General features: G+C 42.4%; 1 protein-coding gene across 4 annotated transcripts; it reads left to right on the top strand.

The window, feature by feature from the left end:
• Nucleotides 1–1,494: 1,494 nt before the first annotated feature.
• igf1 (insulin-like growth factor 1) lies at nucleotides 1,495–21,488 on the top strand. 4 transcript variants are annotated; one of them, XR_014600199.1, is made up of 6 exons: nucleotides 1,495–1,687; nucleotides 5,153–5,321; nucleotides 15,696–15,958; nucleotides 16,259–16,294; nucleotides 17,293–17,579; nucleotides 17,817–21,488. XR_014600199.1 is itself a non-coding variant. In XM_084049723.1 (5 exons), the coding sequence occupies exons 1-5, from the start codon at nucleotides 1,652–1,654 to the stop codon at nucleotides 17,350–17,352; spliced, it is 483 nt and encodes a 160-aa protein (XP_083905849.1). In that variant the 5' UTR covers nucleotides 1,495–1,651; the 3' UTR covers nucleotides 17,353–17,583. The 4 variants fall into 4 exon arrangements, 3 of the variants coding, with proteins under 3 accessions (XP_083905849.1, XP_083905848.1, XP_083905850.1); XM_084049723.1 differs by lacking the exon at nucleotides 17,817–21,488 and having other exon boundaries at nucleotides 15,696–15,877; nucleotides 17,293–17,583; XM_084049722.1 differs by lacking the exon at nucleotides 17,817–21,488 and having other exon boundaries at nucleotides 17,293–17,583.
• The last annotated feature ends 5,173 nt before the right edge of the window (nucleotides 21,489–26,661 follow it).

Raw genomic sequence — 26,661 nt, 5'->3', positions numbered from 1 at the left:
TGAGCTGGTATCACTGTACCACCACAGATGTTCATATACACACATTGAGATCATGGCAGTTCTGCAGTAGTTTCAATTAACCCAGTAGTGTAAGCTGTACGTTATAGGCATGACTGACCCTAAAAGACAAAAGGATTTTGCAATGTTTCTGTGGCTGTAATCTTAATTGAGCCGAAATGTTTAAGGTTTGCACTCTGACAATCTGCATGTCACCATTTCAGCATGTGCAGTGTTTTTGAAGTCTCTTATTGGTGTCAATTAGTCCATATAATCTATTAAACTTGAATTACACTAAATGGTCAGTGTAGTGCGGAGTATCTCCTGTGTTCAATGGGGGAATTTGCATGTGTTTTAACATGCTGTTGTATGTCTATAGTCCTTTACATGCACGTAACCTTGATTATGATGCACTTGCTCCGTCCAAGCAAGCTGGATATGCTCAGATGTCCTGCTTTATGATTGGGTCAGCAGTCAGCACTGATCTCCTGTTTAATGATTGGATCAGTGATGATACCCTCTCTCCTTAAGCCCTGGCACAAGGCGGTGGTCCGTCTGCCCCCTGTTTTCCAATAATTGTGAAAAGACTCGACCGACAACTTCACATTATATGGCAATGGCACATTTTGTGTTGAATGAGTGTGAGTGCACTGTGCACTGCTCGGTAGAACATTTGGCTGAGCAGTCCAGAACTACAGTTGCTCAACATGAGCATGTAAGGAAAATCTTCAAGTCACCCTGTCAGAAATGGCATTCCCTGTCTAAAGACTTTCCACATAGAATAAAGGATTTTGAGAGGACAGCTTAAATGTTTAGATTCTCTATGTAACAAAAAAAGTATTTTTTCCCACAAATGTATACTTGTAGATCTGAATATATATATTTTTTCAAATGTAGCCTATACTTTTTGGCTATTCAAAAATAGCAGATATACAAGTTCATAGCATGTTACTTTGTGCTGTGCTGTGAACTTGTAGATCTGCTATTTTTGAAAAATCTTAACATTATATATTTTCAAATGGTTTGAAGTAAAGGTTCTAGCAATTGTGATGGTCATTTGAGTAAACTTCTAACAATGATTAAAATGATGTGAAGTCACACTGTTCATATGAGCTGTCTGTGGACTGCAAGGCACCCACATTACGCACAAGCAGTCGCGGTAAGGACAGAGCAGTCCATAATCATAACGCCGAGTCTCTTTTTACTTCACGTTTCTGAGCTTTCAGCACCTAAAATATACTTTGGGTGGCGCGGTGCCGCTTGTTCTATCTCGATGTGAACTACTAACCAAGTCTTAAAAGAGATCAAAATTCAATCCCGTTCTTTAGAAAAAGAGAGAAATGACGTTATTTGAACATGTGCCCAAAAATCCTTAATGAATAACTTAGGACGAGTAGGAGGCAAATTCCGTCCCAGCTGTTTCCTGTTGAAAATGTCTGTGTAATGTAGATAAATGTGAGGGATTTTCTCCCTAAATCCGTCTCCTGTTCGACTAAATCTCACTTCTCCAAAACGAGCCTGCGCAATGGAACAAAGTGTGGAATATTGAGATGTGACATTACAGCCTTGCATCTCATCCTCTTTTCTCTCTGTTTTTTAATGACTTCAAACAAGTTCATTTTTGCTGGGCTTTGTCGTGCGGAGACCCGTGGGGATGTCTGTTCAGTGGCATTTATGTGATGTCTTCAAGGTAACTTTAATACCTGATTTCCTTTGACAATAAGATTAGCACCTTGGATTATTCACTATAGAGCATCCTTATCTAGGCTAAACCAGCAATATGCAAGCAGATGTGTGGGTTCTTTGTGATACGTTTGCATGTCAATTAAATGTGCATTTATTAATATTTGTTCTTCCTAAGTTGTCATGCACATTTATCAGTTATAGTGCATGGCTGCATGCCCCCAAAGATTTTCTTTTATATATATATAGAAATGAGAGACGGTCCTCATTGCTTTAATTGGTTTAATTAACGAGTGAATCTTAATAACATGTGTTCGTGCACGAGTTTCTGATCCCTGGATAAATGGACTTCTTCCACCATGCAGTCGCACGGTCGCCGTGCGCTCGGATCTGCCTGCCCGGTGCCTTTTTGCATACTGTAGCTCTGAACTTTGAAAGTATTTTTTTGCTGAGTGTGCATATTGGGTGCTAAAAATCTTAACATATGCCTCGTGTTAGGGAGAGCTTAAGAAGTCTAACAGGGGTCCTTTGGCCATACGGACCGTGTGGTTGGGCTTGTGATGTAGATGGATCATGTCCTGTGTTTATTCTCTTTATTATGTATATTTGGCCCACTTAGCTTCCTCTACTGGGTTTGGCCCGGGAGCCGTTTTCCATCTCACTTTTGGATCATGGGCAAGAAGAAACCCTGGCTCATAAATTAGTCTTAGTCTTTTTGCATCGTTTTTTTTTTTTCTTTTTCCTTTTTTTGAGCTTTGCGGGGCCACATTTGCATTGATTGAAAATTTTGCAGCAGAAATAATTGCTTCAAAAGACGTCGGATATTATTTGAACAGCCGGTAAAACTTTAAATCACCTTTTGGTGTTTGATAATTATTCATATTTGTTTAGTTTAGGAAGTTAAAGCAGAATTTGACATGGGAAAGAAACGCGGATAGTGAGACAAATATTAAAAGTAGGTTTTTATTTTATTTTAGTTGGAGCGCATGTTCCCTTTGCGCACCATTTGGGAGCATCCAGGTTATGATAGATACACGTAGCTAGTAGCTCTGCATTTGTAGGCTACATTTAGTCCACATTCCCTGTAAATGCACCAGGTGTTTCGAATACCAAAACGCTCGCCCCAAAATACAGTCGCCCCAGGGCAAATCCGGCGACCTTGGAACGGTAGCCACCTGGTATGGTATTCTTAAACGTAACCAGTAAAACTATGCCTAAAACTAACTTTATTCCCAAACGTAACCTCAGTAAAACTATGCCTAAACCTAACCTTGTTCCTAAACATAACCTTGTTAAAACAGTGCCAAAACCTTATTACCTCAGTAAAACTATGCCTAAACCTAGCTCTGGTCCTTAGCGTTGGAATGAGTTCTCTCCTTAAAGGACGACCTATCTTCATATAATTAGTCCTCAGTAATATACTCATAATAAAATGGTACAATTTTTTTTCTACTTGGTCTGTGTCTCAGAGGAGGGCTGTGGACAGGTCAGAGTCCCGTCTACCAGTGACATCATCAATGGGGAATACAAGCTAATAGAAACTGCAGGCTTTCTATTCCTGGAAAGTTGCAATGTAATAAAAGAAGCCATTGTTCTCGTGTTTGTTGGGGGAAAAAAATCATGCCTAACGATGATGTCACTGGTAGACAGGTTTCTGGACTGTCCACAGCCCTCCTATGAGACACAGACCAAGTAGAATTTTTTTTTACCATTTTATCGTGAGTATTAGTGAGGACCAATTATATGAAGATAGGTTGAAAATCGGTGAAGTCGTCCTTTAACGCTATGGGACTTTCGAGCCTTTGCACACGCACCACAGGCAGCACTGCCTCTCGTCTTTAGTAAAGATAAAAAATACGCTTTTGCTGCTCACCAAAACAAAGACGGTTTTGTGGAGTTGAAAGCCTACTCTTAGTGGGAACATTCTGAGCCCCCCACCTCATGTGTAAAATACACTTTTTGGCCTAAAAAGCAAATATTTCACCGGGAGGAGAAATCTGGTCAAATAGAAAAATTCCATTGACCAGATCTGTAGAGGGCGCAGTGGAGTAACCAAAAATATGTTTTCATTCCGGTGAAATATTTTCTTTTCTGGCCAAAAAGTGTATTTTAGACGGGAGGTGGGGGGCTCAGAGTGTTCCCACTAAGTAGAGTAGACTTTCAACTCAATAAATCGTCTTTGTTTTGGTGAGTATCAAAAGTGTATTTTTTTATTTTGACTAAAGACGAGACGAGACCGTGTGTGAGGGGAAAGGATCGAAAGTACCCTAGCGTTAACGAGAACTCCTTCCAACGCTATGGACCAGAGCTAGCCTAAACTTATTCCTAAACGTAACCTCAGTAAACTATATGGCATGCCTATACCTAACCTGATTCCTAAATGTAACCTCAGTGAAACGGTGCCAAAACCCAGTGGTGTAATGGTGATTTATTTTCTTCAGGGGAACGGTATTTTAATGATGTCACATGCACGTGTGTAAACCTGTTATGCAAAGTAGCCATTTGGGTAATTTGCGCGGGAAAAAAATCCAGTGGAACGCCGTGGTGTCCCGTGTAGCGACCAAAACACCGCTGCCAAAACATAACCTTATTCCTAAACTTGACCTCAGTAAAGCTATGCCTAACCCTAAACGTGTTTCTAACCTTATCCTCAGTAAAACAAATACAAGAATACAAGAACCACTGGGGGCGAGCGGTCCGCGAAAACAAATGGGGGCGAGCGTGTTTTGGGGCGAGCTTTCCGGTTACCGTGTTTCCCCTTTAGTGTTTAATTTCTCTGACTATGATGATGATGATGACACTAATGATGTTCAACCGGTTGCACCGGCGAGGAAGCTATAAGGCAATTAAAATGGGGAATGTTCCCCTATCTTTGTGCTATGTTCCATCAGTGGTGTAAAGTAACTAAGTACATTTACTTGAGTACAATTTTGAGGTATTTTTTACTTTACTGGAGTATTTCTAATTTTCAGTACTTGTACTTCTACTCCACTACATCTCAGAGGCAAATATTGTACTTGTTACTCCACTACAATTATTTTTAAAACTCAAGTTACTAGTTACGTTATTATTACAAAACCACCTCAGACCTATATATACTTTGGCAATTTGAAAATAGCTCATCTACAAGCCCATCAAACGCCTTGCTTTGCGAATTGCGATGCCTTGTGAGCTTGTAGATCTGCTATTTTCAAATGATTTTTTATACATTTGAAAACTTGTGAAATGGGATCTTCTGCACAATGAGTACTTTCACTTTTTGGTACTTGAAGTACATTTTTGAATTCCGGACTTTTACTTGCAACAGACTATTTCTACAATAGGGTATTGATACTTTTACTTAAGTAAAAAATGTGAGTACTTCTTCCACCACTGCTTATGCTGTGTCTTTGTGCTACATGTTCTGTGTCCTGTGTGTGTGTGTGTGTGTGTGTGTGTGTGTGTGTGTGTGTGTGTGTGTGCGTGTGTGCAGTGTGCAATGTGCTGTATCTCCTGTACCCACACCCTGTCAACCCTGTCACTACTGCTGTGCGTCCTGACCCTCACTCCGACGGCAACAGGGGCGGGGCCGGAGACCTTGTGCGGGGCGGAGCTAGTGGACACGCTGCAGTTTGTGTGTGGAGACAGAGGCTTTTATTTCAGTAAGTGCACCTTTTATTTATTCATAAAGCTTGTATCTGTCCCACAGCTCTAATGCGCACCTCTACTACCTCATAAATAAAAAAGCAGCATTTTTTCTTTTTCTACTTCTCTTTGACTTTCATATATAAGCATTCTTCTAATTCCCCGCCTCCTTCATTCCATTCCTTGCATTTCTTCACTTTACATCTTTTCTTATCAGAGAAGAGGTGATATCCCTTAGCGTAATCTGTCTTCATTGCAGACTGTAATAGAGTAATATGGCTTGATGCCCGGGTTTTGCTCAAATAGCATGACTGTATCTTGTCAAAGGTTCTGAAAGTGTAGATTGATGTTAAGCAGCTATATGGATATTGTACTCATGGCAAATCACAGCTCTGCCCATGGGAATGGGGCTTTAAGTGGAATTTGGCTGACAATCTCTAAGAATGGGGAGGGGGGAGTCAATGTTGCAGTGATTTCTTTTCCACTAGAAAAGCGAAAGCTAACCAAAGAAAACCCTCCACTAAGAATCCAGGATTTAAATCTCCTATTTTCCATTAAGGTTACTGAAGCCAGCCCAGATATATGGAGCTACTGAGGTTAAGTGCAATGTTCCTCCAGCAGTTAGTGTTCCGTCAGACATGTACTCTGATCTCTCTCTCTCTCTGTCAGAGAGGAGAATAACTACTCATTACCACCTTGGCTCCAACTGTTCCTATGACCCAGCTCTGTAAAGCCCTCTGTGTCAATTTAAATCTGACAGTGACCAAATGGTCCATTTTCACACTGAGAGTTAAATCGACACTCAGAATATTGCAGTGTAGAGCCATGTTTCTTGGACGTTACAATTGTATTATAGTAGCCTACATGGTTCTGGCAGATGTGGTGTGAAATGCGTTACAAACTCACCAACCAGCCTGCTGTAGCAGCTTCCCGCTCTCCAGCATGAAGCCACATTCGGGGACATTTAGCTTGGTTGATGTCCCCGTCATGAATATGTTGGCTCTGTCCCTGGATGACCAAACATCTCTACATGATGTAGGCCTTTGTGTACTTGCTAATTGGAATTTGCATGAGAAATAACTACCTACTCGTGGACCACACAAGGAACGATGCAAGCAGTGTTGCCAGATTCTGTGAGAGAAACAAGCAACCAGGTCTAAGAAAACCAGCCCAAAAGAAGCGACTATGGGCCATATGAGCACTTTAGCATATACATCAGCTATTTGAAAAAGCAGATCTACAAGCTTACAACGCGTCGACGATGCGCGATGCGACGCGTTGTAAGCTTGTATATCGGCTATTTTCAAATAAAATCTTGCGGGGAAATTATAATAAGCAGATCTGGCAACCCTGGATGCAAGTCAGAAACGATGCAAGTCGGAAACGATGCAAACGATACCTGTTGTCGGAGAGTACTCGCTGTACCCATTGTACCCAGTGCTGTACCTGTTACCACAGGACCACAGTTAGATATTATAATCAATGGCCCATTGACAATGGGTTATTTATAAACAGGCATCGGCCTACTTGTCAAAGTACCCGATGCGGTACCCGCTATCATATGACCGATCGACTAAATATGGAGATACAGGATCCCCGATGTCGCCAGTAGTTCTATTGTGCACGCGACCATTTATATTGGTGCAGCGGCACAAACGTGAAGCAAAGCTAGGCCAATCCATGAAGCAGATGAGTTGGTCATTCAGGGAAGCTGATGCATACCCCCTTTTGTGCCCATATATGAAGCTGTGTCTGATGCCATGGTGACACATTGAAGTTAGAAAACACACTCCATATTTGGGCATAGCTGCATTGAGAACTCCTTATATGGTTTTGGCTGAGTCATAGTGACATGAGCGGGATGACGTGGTCCGCCGGGCCAGTCCTCCCATTAGCCAAATTTAATATAGGATAGGAGATTGCTATGCTACGTGGCCCTCACGCCTATGTTGCACCGCCGATCCTTCTATCCGCAGGAGTTTTATGTTGTGTCTAGACAACTTTGGGCACGTCGCTGCTTGGTTATTTCCTCAGTGTCACTTGCCTGTTCTCAGCTGCCTTTCTGGCCCTTAAAAGTTTCTATTCTATCCGCAGGAGTTTTATGTTGTGTCTGACTTGAGTGTATGTTGATCTCCATATAAGACTCCATATATTTGCATTTGACAGGGGCTATATGTGCATTTATCGCCTTATATGTGCTTTTGACGGGGGAATTTCACTCCATATTTGTGAATTTGACGGGGGCCCTTGGGGGTTATGTGGTGTCTGACATCAGTTCATGTTGAATGGCTTCTGTTGTGTCTGACATCAGTGCATCCTATATTATGGCTTAAGGGAGGACCGGCCGGCGGATGGACCTCTGACGCTCATGTCACCATGACTCAGCCATATAACCATGTAAGGAGTTCCCAATGCAGCTACACCCAAATATGGAGTGTGTTGTCTAACCTCAATGGGTCGTCATGACATCAGGTGCAAACAAATCAGTCAGCTCCATATATGGGCACAATAGGGGGCATGCCCATATATGGGCATATACTGATGACATCAGGAATCTCCATATATGGGCATAAAAGGACAAGGACTGACGGATACAGAGCTCTCCATATATGGGCATAAAAGGGACAAGGACCCGAACCTCTAGTGTTGAGGATCTGCATATATGTGCATTCGATACGGTGATCAGTGTTGTCACATTTTGTCAGAGGAATAGGTAAGCAGGTCTATGAAAACGATGCTCATATCCCCAACGGGTATGGACTAATGTATTGAAAATCAAATCTCCATATATGTGCATTTGGTTTATGTGACATCAGTGCATGTTATCTCCCTTATGTGCATTTGACTCCATATGTGCACCAGCTAATGGGTATCCTTAATAAAATCTATATCTTGCACCTATAATTGACGGCCAAACTCATGGGGCTACACATGTGTGTGTGCGCGGTCTCCACGCACACACATGGCCCAACTAACTCCACATTTTACCCCAAAATTCCTCAATATTCTGCCTCTGAACCGGCTGCTTCCCATACCGTTACTCTACTTCCATGATGTACAATAAATATGAAACGCATTATGCCCCAATACTATGCAAATCTCTTCCCCAGCGCGAAATTCACTTCCGGGTGCTTATTTTGGTCTGACATCAGAGAACCCACATATTTGGGCATAACTGATATAGGCAGCTCCATATATGGAGATGTCTGACACTATCTGACATCACCATAATGACAGGGGCACAGCCATCACGGTCCCATATTTGGGCATAACTGATATAGGCAGCTCCATATATGGAGATGTCTGACACTATCTGACATCACCATAATGACAGGGGCACAGCCATCACTATAAAGGACCTGGATGCCCTGGCCAATGCCAGTGTCCTCAGCGACGCTACCAATGCCACACACGTCCACGTGTTGTTGCCTTGCAACTCTACTGCACGTAGCCCCTACCCCCTCTACTGCACGTAGCCCCTACCCCCGCAGAGCACACAGAACGACACAGAGACAACAGGAAACTTTACTACGCAGTACACAGAACGACACAGAGACAACAGGAAATCATGCTCATTCAAACACTTTGCATGTGCTGCTACTCCCTGATTGCATAGTGACAAATGACCTTCATTCTTCAACATAATTGCCATTGCCTTTGTTTGTATTCTCCCCCCAATGCAACATACTGTACACCTGCTCCTGATTAATGCTTCACTGTTAATGTTATTCTGGATGTCTTTTCATTTCACTGCTATTTTGCCTTTCTCACATTTACATGTTGCCACCAACACTGTCCGACATCACACCATGCCAATAAACCATGCTATCTAACAAACAATGCAATCTCATTTCAATCAACAACAACCCGCCTACATTCATACCCAATACTTCTCTTGCCTCAATCACATTACTCAACACTACTACTTCCTTGCACACTACATGTACACACCTACACAGTGCGACGTCGCGCGGACGCTAGATGTGAGGGCCGCGCAGCGGCCCGAACTTCTAGTATAGTATAATTCTCGAGATGTGCAAAGGACAAATAACACATTACGCACACTGTACGGCACGCAGGCACATATGCAGAGATATCACACATTTATTGTAGGATAGCAGAAGACATATTGGTTTCTAGCACCGTCAAGATTAATGGAGAATTCACAATGATGCTCTTTCTCAGTCATTGATTGCATTACAGTAACACTGAATCTACTGTTGCAGTCTCAAAAGCAATTGATTGTGGCTGATATGGTTTTGTTTTCAGGACCATTTGCTGCCTTATAGCATCGTTATGTTTCACATTTGGCTTTGGGGGACTTGTGCCTTGGACATACGGAACAGAAGCAGACATATTTTAAAGCTGATGAAATCTTAAACATGTGCAAAGATTCCGCTGAGGTGCGAGGGTGTTCAGAGACGCTGATGATGTGTCAGCTACCGATAGTGGCTTTTTGTTAAATCTTTTGTGAATGTTTCGCACAGCAGGCTCCTGGAGCACAGCGCTGTTGTCCATATAGTTGTAATCTCACGAGGAGCGATTGAACAGAGGCCAGAGCAGCTCTTAAGTCCGTGCAGGATTGATTGATCAGTATCAGACCTCTTCTGACCTATTTGTGGTTTCTGAGAAATAATTTGCCTTCATTGCTTTATTTGTATTCTGAGCAGTCAGTGAACTGTTCATCTATCAATGCCACATCTGTGTGTGTGTGTGTGTGTGTGTGTGTGTGTGTGTGTGTGTGTGTGTGTGTGTGTGTGTGTGTGTGTGTGTGTGTGTGTGTGTGTGTGTGTGTGTGTGTGTGTGTGTGTGTGTGTGTGTGTGTGTGTGTGTGTGTGTGTGCATCCTTTTTTCTGAAAAGATAATTGTACGGTATGTACAACAGGGTGCTGTGCAGTGGAAAATATGCCCCCCCTCTCTTTCTCTCTCTAACTATTTGAAGGACCGCATATACCGATCGCCTTTTTTTTTCACCTAAAAATATCTGGAGAATCCATTTCGGTTGTGTCATCTTTAGCACCCAGTAGTGAGACAGCTGGGCCAATGGAGCATTGCTCCTGCCCTGAACTCTTCCCCTCCGGTCTGGTCATGATGTTGCACTTGGCAGGCCTCTGACTGATGATGTGTCTTGGGAGAGGGTTGCAGTGACACCGGGGCCCACTGTGGTGAGCACGGGTTGCCAATCCACCTGATGCATGTCACTGCTAAAGTAGCTGCACTTGCATTTCATGACTTTGGATTTCATTACCCTGACAGGAATGTGAAACACTAGTCGGTGGAAATTCTTTCTTTCTCTCTTTATTTCTCTTTTGAAGATAATGAAACAAGCTGTGGCTTGAGGAAGAAAGAAAGAATCGATCGATCAATCCTCTACCATGGTCAGCTTTTCCAATTATTAGGCTGACCTAGAAATCCTCAGTTGTCTTTGTAATGCTTTAGCAGACACTAGGGTTGGAGGGTGATCTGCATGGGATAAGGAGATAGACATTCCCTGAATGAGGCATGTGAAAATACACTCATAAAAGAATACTGATCCCAAGCCAATGGCCTCTTAGTTGTCTCATTCGATATTGTGTAATGAAGGGGCATAGTCCAAGAGGACTTAACCATTAGCCATCATCAATTATTTTGCTTGTCAGAGATGTCAAACAAAAAAAAACATAAGCGATATAGGCGATAGCCTTGCCTTATACTTATGTTTAAGTTAAAAGGATCATAATACTGTGTCTTTATTTATGGAACTTTACCGCCATGCATTTCCGGTGTGGTGGTGTTTACATTTAAAGGCAAAGAGATTGAATTTGAGAGCTGTCAATTTTGGATGACTCAAATTGTATTCAATGGTTTAGGCCAGGGTGAGCGTAATTTGGTGAAAGTGAAAAGAGAGGAGGAGAGTAAAGGGGAGAAATTGCTTGTCATTGAGACTTTCCCCTCATCACTGCTTGTCTCTGTGATCTTTATTGAAAGCAGCTGTGACTGGAGCATTGTAGTTGGTATAAACAAAGCATCACACGCATGGAACACACAAGCATTTACACACACACACACACACACACACACACACACACACACACACACACACACACCAGAGTGATATGCATGCACGCAAAAACACACACACACACACACACACACACACACACACACACACACACACACACACACACACACACACACACACACACACACACACAGCCACACAGCTAGGGTTTGTCCCAGTGCTGCAGGGGATTATGTGGATTACAGGATGATCAGCGCTCCCTTCCTCCTCCTCCTCCCTAGTGTGAACTAGTGTGAACTCCTTGTGTGTGTTCACACAACCTTCCGCTGTGTGAACACACACAGCGGAAGGCAACCGAGCTCTGAAGAAAGCCCTCCTGTGTCCTCCCCATCACTCAGAAAAAGGTGTCGTTTTCCCATTGAGGCCTGAATGTACTGTAAAACTCTGACCCTTCTCTGAATTACTGCTCCGAGGAACAAAGCGGCATCTCATGAAAAAGGACATGCAGGCGTGGTCCAGATTTTGATCTGTACATTAGTTGAAGTCAAGACATGAGGGATTTGAGGACACTTGCCGACTAAACAGCACTTTCAACTTGAAACTGTCCATCCATTCACTGGCCGTAATCCATTTGTCTTAATGCACAAAGTGCAAAGTGAAAATAAGGATATAATGTCGGCTTGCATTTGTTCAAAGTTTTGCCAAGTGCTTGTTTTTTGATTTACAGTTGATGTGCTCGGCATGTCTGGCATATTCTCCCTTCTGGGACTTGGACTTGTCTCATAAAACCCCCGAATACACTTTCATACTGGATTTTAATTATGTCACAAAAGAAGATGGACCTCAGCTGAAAATGTGAGGGAAACTGAGCTTTGCCATAAACCCTTTGTGTTAACCAGTGATAAAGAGTTAGTTTCCAGTTCTATAGCAGCTTTCGGAGTCCCAGTCCAGCCATAAACTGCCTGACACTTTGCAGGCAGAGTATGCACTGGCTCCAAGAATTCACTGTTTTTTATTGACCACGACCAAGCGCTAAAACTCCGGTCCTTGCTGTGCCACTTTGGAATGGGGGAATCCAGTCATCATTCACTTTTCTATAGTGTTCCTCAGAGGAATGAATGCTATGTGGGTTGTGTCTGTTAGAGGAAGAAACCTCAGTTTTTAGACGTAGCGTGGCCTCTGCTTGACCGCATAGCCTCTTCAAATGGAGTAGTTACTAAAAACAAAAAAGGGCAGACTGTTTGTTTTATGACGGGGATGGCTGGTGTTACAGAGTTCAAAGTATTCAAAAGGAAACGGATGGAAGACTGCCCCTTCTTAATGAAGAGAAATGTGCTGAACTTTAACCGTATCTCTGTCTAAATACAACAGGGACAACCGGTGAAAAACTCTGTATCTCTGGGCGGTTCTGCAAAGTCTGTTTTATCTTCCGTCTGCCAAGTGATGTGCAGTATTTTGACGGTAGTGGTGAACGGAAAAAAGCAAGGTAGTGTAGCTTGGAATCCTCATCCCCAAGATAGTCCGTGAGAAGTAAGTAGAGGCTCTCTCACAACACATGCTGGTCTGTGTAGACAGTAGACACTGTCGGTGAGCATACCCCCCCCCCCCCCGCCCCCCGCCCCCATTTGCAGTGGTATTGGAAGTGGAGTTGAGGGAAAATCTGATCAACTGTCCTTTTGATGCAATGGCACTGCCATGGGACCATCCCGTTGTGTTGTCTGATGCAGGGGCGACCCACACATCAAACCGGGTACCGCATTGTCAAATCCTGTCCCAACTTGTAACCTGTTTGACACAACAGGCGTGAGAATGTGCTTTGACTTTGTTTTATTTCCTATGGGTAGACCATTCCAATCCCCTGCATCTACTGACTGTACCCTAAGCTAAGTAATCTTATCGTGATAACTGATTATGTCTGCTATAGTGACCTGAAAGGACGATGCTTAAACAATGGTCGTTTCCTCATGGTTCCCTCCTACGTTGTCATAGCTTGGCTTGGAGAGCTGAGGTGCGTGCATCTGGCAGGGATAGAGTGTTGACCCTATTTGTTTTACAACAGTAAGAAAAAAAAAACCTTTTGTTTATGAGGGATTACTGCTGCTATCACTGGAAATGCTGCATTTAAACCCTCCAAACCCCATTCCAACTGATTATTATTATGCATGTTTTCCCCAACCTGCCTTAGCTGATTATTCTACATGCCACAACCCGTGCCAGCTGATTTTTCTCTCCTGTCCAGCTGTTTGTGCAGCGGGGTTGCGAGCTATTTTGAGAATAATAGCGGAAGTTAATTTGTAAGGCTTTATTTTGTGGAACTGGAAAACAGGCCAAAGTGCTACACAGCACTCGTGGCTTGCAATGGCTATTATATAATCCTAGTCACAGGGGCTCTGTAGCATATCTTCTCTAAATGTCTTGGTAGACATCGGGTGACAATCGACGGATAGGATAGATAGTCAAACAATGCGACAGAGGTGAGCTACTGCAGTGATTCTCAACCTTTTTTATTTCAAGGTCCCCCAGTTTGATGTGCATTAGGCCACGGACCCCCATTTAAAATTATTCTTATCGCTGGGACCCCAATCTACACTGTAGGATCCTGTTAATTTATGGTACCAAGGTTCATTTGTACACTCTCAGAGTGTACAAAATAGTTTGGTTCTTTCCTAACTATCAATCATTAGATCAGTAGATCCCCTGGAACCCCCTCAAGGACCTCTGGTGGTCCCCGAACCCCACATTGAGAACCAGTCAGCTAGTGGATGCTGTTTCTTTAAAATACGTATGCAAATATATTCCAAAACATGTTTCGTCTCTAATTTGTAATTCAAATACACAAAGAAAATGCATAAGTCCAAAGAACATTTTAAACCGTGAGAAATTACTACTATTTCTACTACAGAAGTACCCCCCCCTTTTTTTGTTTTTTGTTTTACTCGTCTAGAAATATTTTCTTTTCATTTCTCAGATGCTTGAGCCCTTTAGAAATTCCCACTGCACTTATGGGTATGCGTACATGTAGCATCCAATCGCATGAACAACACAACACAACGTTTTTTTGGTATTCTCATTCATGCTTCCATCAACTTCCACTGTATCTTGGGTGTCGGGAGCTCCAAGGAGAAAGATGCTTCTGTTTCTGAATGAAAGCCGCTTCTCCTTCCAAAACAACATTGTCAGGACAAGGCAGAGAGCGCGCAGAAGTTAATGCACTTTGTCAGCACCGGCAGCCTTCCGAGCCAAGAGCTATTAACTCTGAGGGGGAAAGGCATTTCCTCCTTGTAAATGCCATATTAAATTATTATTATTTCATTTGGTAACAGGGAAAAGCCCATCAGGGCTATATTGCCCAAGGTGTGCAGGGAATTGTAAATGGAGAGAAGGAGTTTTTATAAAGGCCACTGAAAGAAGGTGTTTTTATTTATTTATTTTCTTTTTTTGGGGAGGGTGGGGGGGGGGGGGGGGTGAATGGAGTTGAAAGCTGTGGGCATGTGAAAGGAGTTGCCTATTGGTGTCATTGCAACTTGAAACTTCATGCCCAAGCAAAATTGCAAGGCAGCAACTTTTCACCGGTCCTGTAACTATTATCACTGTAATCCATTTTCCACTGTAGTCCTCTGCATAATATACCTCTGTCGACCTTTAAACCTCTGTTTACCTCTATTCCCTTCTGTTTCCTGGCATGAGAAAGCTGCATCATGCCTCCATCTTCAACATCCAAGTTGGCTCTGTGTGAGCCATAAGAGCTCTCGGGTTCTTTCGCCAAATGAAAATGTGAATGAAGAGTGGAGCGTAGCCACTGGAGGTGTGGTCTGATGGACTGCCTGCTTTCTCTGCAGGTTGATTAGGCCCACAGGGCCTGTGGTTTGGCCTCGGGGTAAAAGATACCTGGGCAAAAACGGCAGAACGTGATATTCGCAACTTTGGGGTGACTACGACCCCCTTTTTACAGGAGACTGACTGCCAAAAGGGGTCCATACTGTGCAATGTGATACACTGTAAAATGTACACTGAAGAAATCCATGTCATTAAGGCTGTCCATATATCAGCGTAATCAGGCCCATGACCTGGCCGTTAGCACTCCACTATTACAGGCCCCGTGGTCTGGATGCTAGCCACCATTTGTTACAGAGTTTTGATTCATTCTGTGCCTAAATATAAGGCCCCGGGGGGGGTCAAGTTGATTTTGTATCTGTTCAAGACATAACTGGCCTGTTTGGCTGTCAAGTTTGTGACAAACGTAAAGATAAGTCCCACACAAAGATCCCTGCCATTCATCACTAGCAACCAAATGTCTTTGCAGGAAAGGTGATAAACTTACATGAAAGCCATATCATCTTTAAGTTTGCAATACCATTAATTAATTCCACCCACTTTCCTCTTGGCCCAGGTAAACCTACAGGCTATGGCCCCAACGCACGGCGATCACATAACCGTGGCATTGTGGACGAGTGCTGCTTCCAAAGCTGTGAGCTGCGGCGACTGGAGATGTACTGTGCACCTGCCAAGACTAGCAAGGCAGCTCGCTCTGTGCGTGCACAGCGCCACACAGACATACCAAGAACACCTAAGGTTAGTACCACAGGGCACAAAGTGGACAAGAGCACAGAGCGTAGGACAGCACAGCAGCCAGACAAGACAAAAAACAAGAAGGTGAGCACAGCACCGAACAGATACACTTTAAAAGAGATTAATCATCAGGCAAACAGAAGGGGGGGAAAAAACAGACCAAAGAAGTATAGACTTCGTAATTTTGGTTTTGCATTTGGTGTGTGAGGGCATTTAGCAAAAAAACGTAAAGCATGCATACATAATATCCCCAGAATGTTAAGGGCAAAAAGATCAATAGAAATCTTGATTAGTGACACAGACATTGATACTGTACCTTACTACTGCATACTGTAGCAACATAAATCAATCCATCTAAAGTGGATCCCTTTCCACCCCCCACAGAGACCTTTATCTGGACATAGTCATTCATCTTGCAAGGTATGTCTCTTCAAGGTGATGAGGACTCTTTACACAACAACATTCTGAGTGTTACTTTAACTGTGAACGCGTAAACATGGACTTGTAATTACACTTTCAGAGTTACGTTAACACTCAGGATTTTACTTTGTATGTGGATCACAGCATGCAAAAAAGGGTTTCCATGACCAGAGAAAGACGCATGCCTAACTATGATATAGCACGGAATTAAGTTGATTCCTTGCATGCCTCACTTAGAGAAACGACACAGGAATAAACGTAGAACTCTGCCAACTATGGCAACCCACTATAATCAGTTTTCGTCAATGCGTCCTCTACTTTGTGAGAAGGAAATGATTACATTGATACGATGTGACGTGCTTCAACAGCAGTATGCGGTTTTATCTCAGTATGGGAACAATTTGATAGAAAATAACTAATTTGCCCCTAGTTCTGAAATCTTAAAGCACTATGCCAAAGAAAGAAACCATTAAAGTCTAAAGGCAGACTGTCTCATCCTCTATTTGACAACCATCCAGACACCGTGAACCTTTTAAGATTCAACTCGATGCTTTTTGCCCTTCTCTCGAAAAAAGAAAAACCATTAGCAAGAGAAGGAACTAAGTGGTTTTTGTGGTCAACCTGACAGCACTCTCTCTCCCAGGGCAAATTCTCTCTACTCTCCTACAGTACATCATATGCTGACATTCCGGCGTCTCACTAGAACAGATTGATGCATGCAAAGGCCTCCAGTCATAACGCATGCATATCATATTCAACCTATCCGTTGGACGCAATGGCCTCCTCATCGCTCATTCATTCATTTGTGGATTTGCGGTGCCACTTTAAATGGAGGCATCGATGTATGAATCTTCTCCAAGACGTGGCATTAGTTTCCCCCATTTCATGAAGTCACTCATCCACTGTCTGTGTGGGTATCTCACACCCAAAGCTGTTACACCGCTTGCTTAACCTGTGTCGTGTCTAAAACCTTTCTCTCTTTTTTTATTTTATTTTAGGAGGTGCATCAGAAGAACTCAAGTCGAGGGAACACAGGAGGGAGAAATTACCGAATGTAGAGAGCAAGCTAATGGACAAATGTGGAGCAGCCTGGGCAGAGGGGAGGGAGAGGCCTTACCTGGTGTCCCTGTGGAGTGGTTCACTGTAAAACAACCCAATGTGGATGCTAACAATGGTACAATAAGCTCTACAATATAATAGAAGCCTGCAAGTCAAGTGGTGTGTGAGGGATTGGATGAGGGATATTCTGATTATTTTATACACTGCGCCATTCCATATTGCAGTGGTTCCCAACCAGGGTTGCCAGATCTGCTTATTATAATTTCCCTGCAAGATTTCGTTTGAAAATAGCCGATCTACAAGCTCACAACGCGTCGCATCGCGACGCGTTGTCAGCTTGTAGATCTGCTATTTTCAAATAGCTGATGTATGTGTTAAAGTGCTCATGTGGCCCATAGTCGCTTCTTTTGGGCTGGTTTTCCTAGACCTGGTTGCTTGTTTCTCTCACAGAATCTGGCAACAGGGTTCCCAACCTTTTTTTCCTTGCAGCCCCCCTTCCTTACTTCTGACACGAGTCCCCCGACACGTGAGCGCAGATACGCGCTTGTGTTTTATCAGACATGTTAACCACTACTCTTACTTCTCATACAGTGAATAGCGAACATAGGTGATCTACAAGCTCACAGAGCGTCACATTGTGGTGCATTCTATGCGTTAGCGTGATGTGCTTGTAGATCTGCTATTGCCGCTATTTTCCCAACATTTTGAAAGATTTTGAAAAACACGTTGACTACTTTTGACAATATAATGACACGCCCAAAATAGGGATGCAGGTTGAAGGTGGTTACATTAAAATACGTTGCTATTACTGTACTTTACAATGATGTTACATGTGGAAGTTAGCTATGTTAAAGTTACAGGATAATAGATTCTGTATGACAAGTTGGACTGATATCACATTGAGAACATACAGGCAGACAGTGGACGAAAACAAGTGATTTCGTGCGACATGTTTTAAAATGTTGGACCATACCTCCAAACAGACATGGCCTCACGCCTCCCCAGTGATCTTTAACGCCACACCAAGGTTGGCCTGGACCCCAAGGTTGGGAAACACTGCCATATTGGGACGATTTTATTTTGTTGTTTTTTGTTGTTAATGCAATGTAACAGAGACAAGTTCAGCTGCTGAGATGTGAGCAAGAGCTTATTATACCATCACGAGGAGCAGCATCCCCTGGCTCCTGGAAGGTTGGGACACGTCTGGCAGTCGGCCAATCAGAAAGCAGTTGGCTATGTATGGGAAACAATCCAAGAGTCATCCTCTCCCATGAACTCTGAGGAGGTAAATCTGACACTGAGAGGTCTGGCCGTACTTTGAATGGTTGGTTACACTTCTTTGGTGAGACAGGATACATTATCATCAACTCACATATAACAATTACTGTTTTAATTAAACATGATTAGCTTTGTGTTAAAAAAAAAAAACATTTTCTTTTGCAGATGTGACCCCCCAAAAAGCATTGCATTGGCGTTATACATTATGCATTATTGATTTTATTTTGACATACGTAGATATTCTATATGCATCCCAAGCAGTTCATCTATGGTATGTAATCACAGACAGATGTTGTAGTTGAATCACCTTGCATCAAAGTCCTGGTTTCACTGTGGCTGTATCCAAGTCAAAGTCACAAAGACGATGTTTGAGTCCAGTCTGAAAGGTGTGAGTCATTTATGATCCGTCGTATGACGTTGTATAGATCTGGCTTTACACGAATCCCTCCCATGTTGCACATGTCATGGAGAACATGCAACCGAGCAGTTGTCATATTCTGCTCAGGGACCTTGCAGAGAATCTAAATAGATAAAAACACAGATAAGGTACGAAAAGAGGAATCAGGGAATGTCAAAAAACAAAATAACAAACGACCCAGAGCTACAGTGAACAAGACTTATCTGGCAGGTAAATAGTGTTTCTTAGATGGTCAGAAGTGGATCATTTGAGAGACGCCGCTGTATTTAGAGTACATTCAGTACGTTATGGGAATACATAACGATGAGGCAAAGGGCATTTTGTCAGTATCATTTTTGCAAACTGTCACCAAATCCGATTAAAAATTAATTCTCAGTTCCAGTCGCCAGTGATCAACAATTCAGGTTGAGACTTATTAAAATCTTTGGCTGTTAATTTCAAGTTAAACCAATATATATCCAAGTAGTATTTGTCTCAATAATCCCCATGCTGATTCTTATTCAAGTCCTGAGCTGAGCCTTTAATGACTAGAATTCCGTATTCTTGTTCTTTTGCAGAACTGAATATTTCAATATACTTTCACAAATCTGTAAAAAAAACTGGGGCGATTAATAATTGATTGATCTTAGCTCATATTGATTTTTTTATTTTATGGAAGCCACAAATGTTGATTCTTCCATAACATCATGAATGGACACATGGAAGCCACATACAGTAATCTTGACAAAACTCAACTCACTGCAACTCAAAAATAACACTTACTGTAAGAACTTGCAATACTCTCACAATACAAGTAAGCTAAATAAATACTTTGCAAATACACATACTGTACACACAAACACAGACAGTGTAAATGAGTTGTGCAACCGTGAGCAAGGTTCAGGCACACACATGCAGGCAAGCACACACAGACTGACAGACACACTTGCGTGTGCACACACACACACACATACACACGCACAAGCTCCATGAAAAGCCAGTTCTGAGAAGTCCTTGTGTTGTGATTGACAGTAACGTCTGTTTGCACAAGCATCCATGTGACATTCAAATTGTCCCAATATCGTCCCAGGACAGCTCACCTGTGGCACTGTCTCCTCTGCCTGGCTGTGTATAATAATAAAACAGTACTCCCACTTATGTTATCCTATACATTCTACTACTATCATTGTACATGATGGTTTCATATAACAAAACTGTATTAAGAAATTCCTATCCACTGTATAATGGTGCTATTTTGTAGTTTGTTACTTGCAAGAGTTGGCAAATAAAGAAAGTCAGACAGATAGCAGGGCTTACATTGGAGGTCTTCCCTTTTGCACAGCCTTGCGGCCACCATTTTAATGGTGTTTTTATTTGTATGCTGTTTCAACAAGGTCGCAGTGTAAGCGAGCAAATGTATTTGTGTGAAATCTGTGAATGCATGGAAAAGTCAAAAGATGTCGTGTTCCCAAGAAGGCAAAATGCTATTTTTTCTACTGTTTTTAAATTATTGTTACTCAGTACAGATCCCTATGCCAAAAAAGAAAAAGAAAAAAAAAAGGGGGTGGGGGGAACTTGATGAAAGTGCTGTGAACTGTGATCTTCCAATTGTATTAAGATTGTTAAAAGTCATGGTATGCTTTTGTCTATCCTGAGACGTGTATGTACCCTGCTATATGCACCTCACTGAAAGCCTAGGTACTGAACAATTGGAAACATTTATGAATAAGCCAGACATTTAATTTATATCGTTCAAACCATGCACTGTTAAATAAAACAGTCAATTTAAACTTGTTTTCACTGATCATTTCATCAGTGCTTTTTATGTGTTTCTTATGATCACCATTATTCTTCAGATTGAATTGTGCATGTTGTTTGATATAAGTTTCTTAAAAACCCCTCATCAGTTGATCTAACCAGATTAAATAATAATAAATGAAACTGGTCAGTAGGCAATATTTGTCCTCCGAAGTCTATAGATGTATAGTAGATACCAAAGATGCATCATTTGAACAAAAACAACGCCTCACACAGTTGTGTTGCCATCTAGTATGAATGGTCTCAACCAAACTTTAGAACAGATCATATAGCATATTAATTGATGGAGTGCTACAGCCATAGTGTGTCTCTATAGTCCCTGGAGCAAAGCTTGTATCAAAAACAAAACTGAAGTAAGCCAAGTGGAAGCCAATCTGGTGAAGTTGAAGGCAATGAAGAAATACAATAATAACACAAACCAAACTTTAAAATGACCCGACTCGGCCATCTCAAATTGTATAGAACCTACAACTGCAAAATGTGGGAATGAATCATCGTTTCACGAGTGTACGATGATTTCCATAAACTTTCACTGTCAAAGAAATTGTTTGATTCAAGCGCTGTTATTTATGGTGCTCTATTGCCTTCTGTAGAAAATGTTTAATACAATTATGACAGATTGTTCACCATTCCTGCTGAATAAACCACGTTGTCAACATTAAGAGAATGGCTGGTCATTTATTTTCTGCAGTTCACAAGTGCACTCATTTAGGTTACAGAAGCTGTCACTTTGATCATCAACTTCATGTTCAAATGTGTTTACCTGTAGTCTACAGGTAAACACATGATCTACAGGCTGTAGATCATATGTCACACTAAACAAAAATGGTGCTAAATAGTGCTAAAAGTGGTTCTTTGAATCGTGATTATGTTCTACTAGACTCAGGTTCTGGCCTCTACGCTACCCTCACACCTACGTGGCACCGCCGATCCAACCAATATGTCTGATTTTTCTGGGGGGGGACCCCCAGAGTGGTCAAGAGCCCCCCCCCCCCCCCCCGGGAAAAGATCTCCTGTTATCGGACGGTCTGAGGTTGGCAGGTATGCATACAAGTCCTCAGGGAAGCACAATCATCTTGTAAAGAGTATTCTGCCCTTTACGCAATATCATAAAGGTAAACTCTGCAGAATGGGGCATACTTTATGAGGCACCCAGTGGACTGAGACACATAAATAGTGGATGATTACAAAGCAGACTTTTGTCTCTGCAAGCATGTGCAAATCCTATAAGGGATAGATGGCCGTTTGGGTATTTATTGGGCCATAACTCAAACTGCAGATCTGCTCCCCTGAATGAAACCAAACACGCGATGAATGACAATGCGATACTTCCTAAAAAGATGGCACGTTCTGCCAAGGCAAACAGTGTGGGGTGTGGGGTTCACTGAAGGGAGAGCTGCATGTTCAGCTCTTTGGAGGAGGATGCTCACATTGACAGTGCCGTGCACTCAATCGCTGTCAGCACTTTTTAATGGAAAACATAGCAGAACAATCAAGAATCAACAATCAAGTTTTCACTGATCAATTGGCTCTCTGGCAGGGTTCAGCCGACATAACAGATTGAAATGTGGTTCAGGATGGCTGGCAAGGGCCTAGTCTGGCTATCATGGATGTTATTTCATCCCTTGTGATGACTAATACCCGATCAATTATTTCACCCTAATGGTCCAATTGCAGTGAGCAAGCTTGCAGGATGTTGAGTTCAAGTGAAACCAAAAGAAACCATCCATGCATAATCTAGTGCACTGCAATATATTACAAAAGATTGTTGAGCCAGAGGTGATCGGGCAATAGTGGTGGATAACCAAGCCATGGCAAATAAGCCAATTATCAATGGAAATACAGATGTATCATCAAATTACAATTATTACAAAAAATGCAAACCTCAGGATGTGTTAAAAAATCAGCCTCTTCTGTGGGTCTGCTGAGGAGCTGTGGTTGCTAATTTGGGATTGGTGACACATCAAATTGAGATGTTGGAATATCCTGAATAGGTAGGAAGGCTCCACGGGGAACACAATATCTTCTTATTGATCTCTTTGCACTCAAGGATTGAGTGCATCTGAGGACACAGATTTTTGGACCCAACCCTGAAATACAATCTCTCCACACTCCGCAGCTCGGAAACTTATGTACACAATTGTCTTTTGAGTGACCTTGTGGTTTATTTTATGGCACAAACCAATTCTACTACTTATCCTCTTGGTTGTTTTGGAGGAAAACGTGGCTGTGGGGCTCCATCAGGCTCCATCTCTCCTTTCGTTTCTCTAAAGGACACTGGGTTTTGATTACCTACTCTAAAAATCCAGAGGATGAATTTTATTCATGTATTGTGAACTCAGCATTATTGATTAACACTACTGTGTCTAACCTTAGCGTTTCTCACATCCTGAGGTCAGTCAGGCCAAATGGAAAGAAGTCACCCAATATATTAGGTACAGTATGTACTGCACATTGTGTGTGAGTGTGTGTGTGTGTGTGTGTGTGTGTGTGTGTGTGTGTGTGTGTGTGTGTGTGTGTGTGTGTGTGTGTGTGTGTGTGTGTGTGTGTGTGTGTGTGTGTGTGTGTGTGTGTGTGTGTGTGTGTGTGTGTGTGTGTGTGTGTGTGTGTGTGTGTGTGTGTGTGTGCGCGCGCGCGCGTGTGTGTGTGTGTGCGCGCGTGTGTGCGCACGCGTGTGTGTACGTGTGTGTGTGTGTGTACGTGCAAGTTGGTGGGGTTAAGTGTTGACCTGGACATGGAGATGGGCAGGGACAGGTCATCAAGGTCACAGTGTTCAATTAACCCTTGTCCTCTGTGGCCAACTGAGATGGCTCTCTATTGACCTGAGGACTGCACCATGAGGTGGGCATGTTTCTTTTTCTAATGTCATTTTTATTCTATGTGTTTTAGTTGATGGACTATGGCAGTTGGTTTACAGCACCATTGTTGCTGTCATGTGTGTTTCCAGTTCCAGGGAAATGTGACGCCTCAATGCTCCACACAGTTAAAGACAGGATTTTCTGAAAGGAAATAAAAACTTCGGTTCAAGTTCAGTTGTTTGTGCTTCCCCGCCAATCCCCTCCAAGGTCCCTTTTCATGACAAATTTATGCATTGTCCGGCAACTTACCAAAGTAATCGTGGCTGTCTATTGTCAACCATGATCAGGCATACTGTACTGTGTGTACACACATGGTTCTAAGCACTAGGAGCCTTCCTGTACATCAATATTAGCACTTACATTAAAGATTAAGACAGCAACGATGTAAAAGAAAAGAGTGTTTATACCCATTGGAGGAGATTCTCTTCCCCAATTTCAGTCGACAGTGGAAATTCACTGAGGCTTGATTATAGCAGGAGAGTGTTGGCTCAGCTGTGTGCTTTAAGAACCCATGATGTCAGAGCCTTATTTTCCTTGGAGAGCTTCTCATCAGCTGCATTGTTCCAGGAAACCAAGGTCTGTTCTCTGGGCAACAAAAAGACCTGCCCAATTGTAGCCCCCCCCCCCCCCCCCCCCCCCTCCCCCAACACACACACACACCACACTACCACCACCATCACTATACTCATCTCTGCTGTATATGTAGCCCACCAGGCTCCCACCCAACTTGAGGCCCTACACGTGCACCCCAAGTCAGATGGCACACACATGAGGCATCATGCGTGGTGGAGGACTGGCGCGTCACATTTCCCTGGAACTGGAAACTCCTCTCCACTGTGACAATGCTTCTTACTGTAGGGGCAGAGCGTCTGTGATGAAAGGCAGTGTGTTAACAGAGGACCAGGAAATAATGTGTTGGCCCTTGGAGGACAATGAAATGATGCTGCTACTGATGTCATATGGCGCCGACTTCTGAGGGGTTTTGTTTTATGCTGACAGAAAGTTGTAGAATTTATGTAGTAGAATGATTGAATTACAGCATTGGACTCTGACAGGTGATGCAACCAGTGGATAGAGGTGATGAAAAAACGATTCCACAGCATGTTCTGTTATGCTACGTGGGAATTCAAAATGTAGTCCACCAAATGTGCCAAGAAGCGCATAAAATCTTGATAGAATTATGACTCCCCATAGACAGAACTATGGTAAACTGATGACAGCTCAATCATTGCTTTAAAAACCTTATTTACATCAGAAATGTTTATGATTTGACGTTTGTTTCATTTGGCTATGGGAACATTTCCAGTGAGTAAACATATAGATGGTTTGAGTGAATGTGGTTGAAGGTCCCCTTCACTTCAAAGGAGGTTTGATAAATAATGTCCGTGGATGCCCATCAAATCACATCTGGTCTTGGTAAGATGATTTGACTTTTGGCTTTTATGCTAATGTTCTTTGTTACAGCATTATGGTAATGTCTTCCTAGAACTTCAGACCAAGGAACATTTCTGAATTACCAGATAAAGACCTTCACCCCTTGCTCAGAGTTCATTGGATTAGGGTGGTTGATGGAATGGAGAAACTTTGCTGCAGGGCTGTGTGAGATGGGGTGATATATGTAGGTCTCAAATGTGGAAAATACACACAAAATAAGAAAGGCAAATTATGGATTTTTTCCCCCCTTTTTCTTTTTCCAGAAACATGCAATGTCTTCAATGAACAACAATGCGTGAACAAAGAATAATGCAAAGAAGGAAAAAAAGGAAAAGAAAAGAAATTCCCATGAATGGAATCAAATAGGTGGTGGGGGGGTATTATGAGAGAGCGAGAGGGAGAGAGGTTAGAAAAACAGAGTGTGAAGCTCAGAAGTTCAGTTGTGCTTCTGCTGGAACGACCATGCCTCTATGGACCAGTTCAGTCCTTCAGTAGAGGTCCTCACCCTCCAACAAAAATACTTACAAAATAAAGGCTGACTGCTCCAAGCAAAATCACTTCAGCTGGGCTCAATAACTATTATTCATGTCCCATTTCTCCATCTCTGTGCTATGGCTTCTGTGATGTTAAGGTAAGCTTTCTACTGTGTTCTTAAGAGCCGAGGAGAAACTGGCAATATAACCCCTGTTTTTTTGTGTAAATCTTCAACCTTTCTTTTTTTCCCCCACCAACTGCATGGTGACCATTACCTCTGCGCAGATCCTTGATGATTCAATATAGATACAGTATGTGCAAGTATTGGATCACAAGCTCCTCTAGAACCTAAAATAAAAACTATCATGGGAAGCAGATCTTTTATTTTTAGGGCGGTCAAAATATGGAACTCATTGCAATAATTTGGATGTTTGTTTAATGATTTGTGCTTTTTTATTCTGTGTCCTATTTTTATAGTAATAAATAGTTTTTACAATGGTATGCGGTCAGGTCTAGGCCTGGCTCAGGGAGGAGACGCCCCTGCCATGCATAGTCCATCATGGGTATCCATGGTCATCCCTTAGGTGCAACAGGCCTAAGGCCTAGTAGTAGGTGTGTATATGAGATGAGTTACATCTTTTTATTGTGTAACTCTGTATATTGGTACTGTTTTTACATTATGGTATGTTGCAATATGTTTATTGTAATTTTTATCAGTATTGTACACTGTACGTATGTAATGTATTGTATTTCTGCTTGCTGGACTCTTGGAAGATTAGCCTCGGCTAAAAGAGATCCAAATAAAATCAAATCAAATCTAGAACAGTGATACTCAAAAACGTACATCTGAAAACTTTGGCACCTCGCAGTTCCTTCATACTTTAACCTATACACTTGATTCACAATTTAAAAATTCAACGTATTAGTCTGGAATCTCTGTGGTCCCTCACAACTTCGGAGGGAGAGAAGTCCAGTCTGGAACCAAGATGCTTGTCAATGAAAATGGACATTTAAAGGGGAAAAAGTACAAACTTAGTTTTTGAAACGTT

Source organism: Gymnoscopelus microlampas (assembly GCF_963454915.1).
Source record: "Gymnoscopelus microlampas genome assembly, chromosome: 23".
NCBI classification, from domain to species: domain Eukaryota; kingdom Metazoa; phylum Chordata; class Actinopteri; order Myctophiformes; family Myctophidae; genus Gymnoscopelus; species Gymnoscopelus microlampas.
The sequence above is the reverse complement of the archived record's forward strand: the minus strand, read 5'-3'. Positions and strand labels throughout refer to the sequence as shown.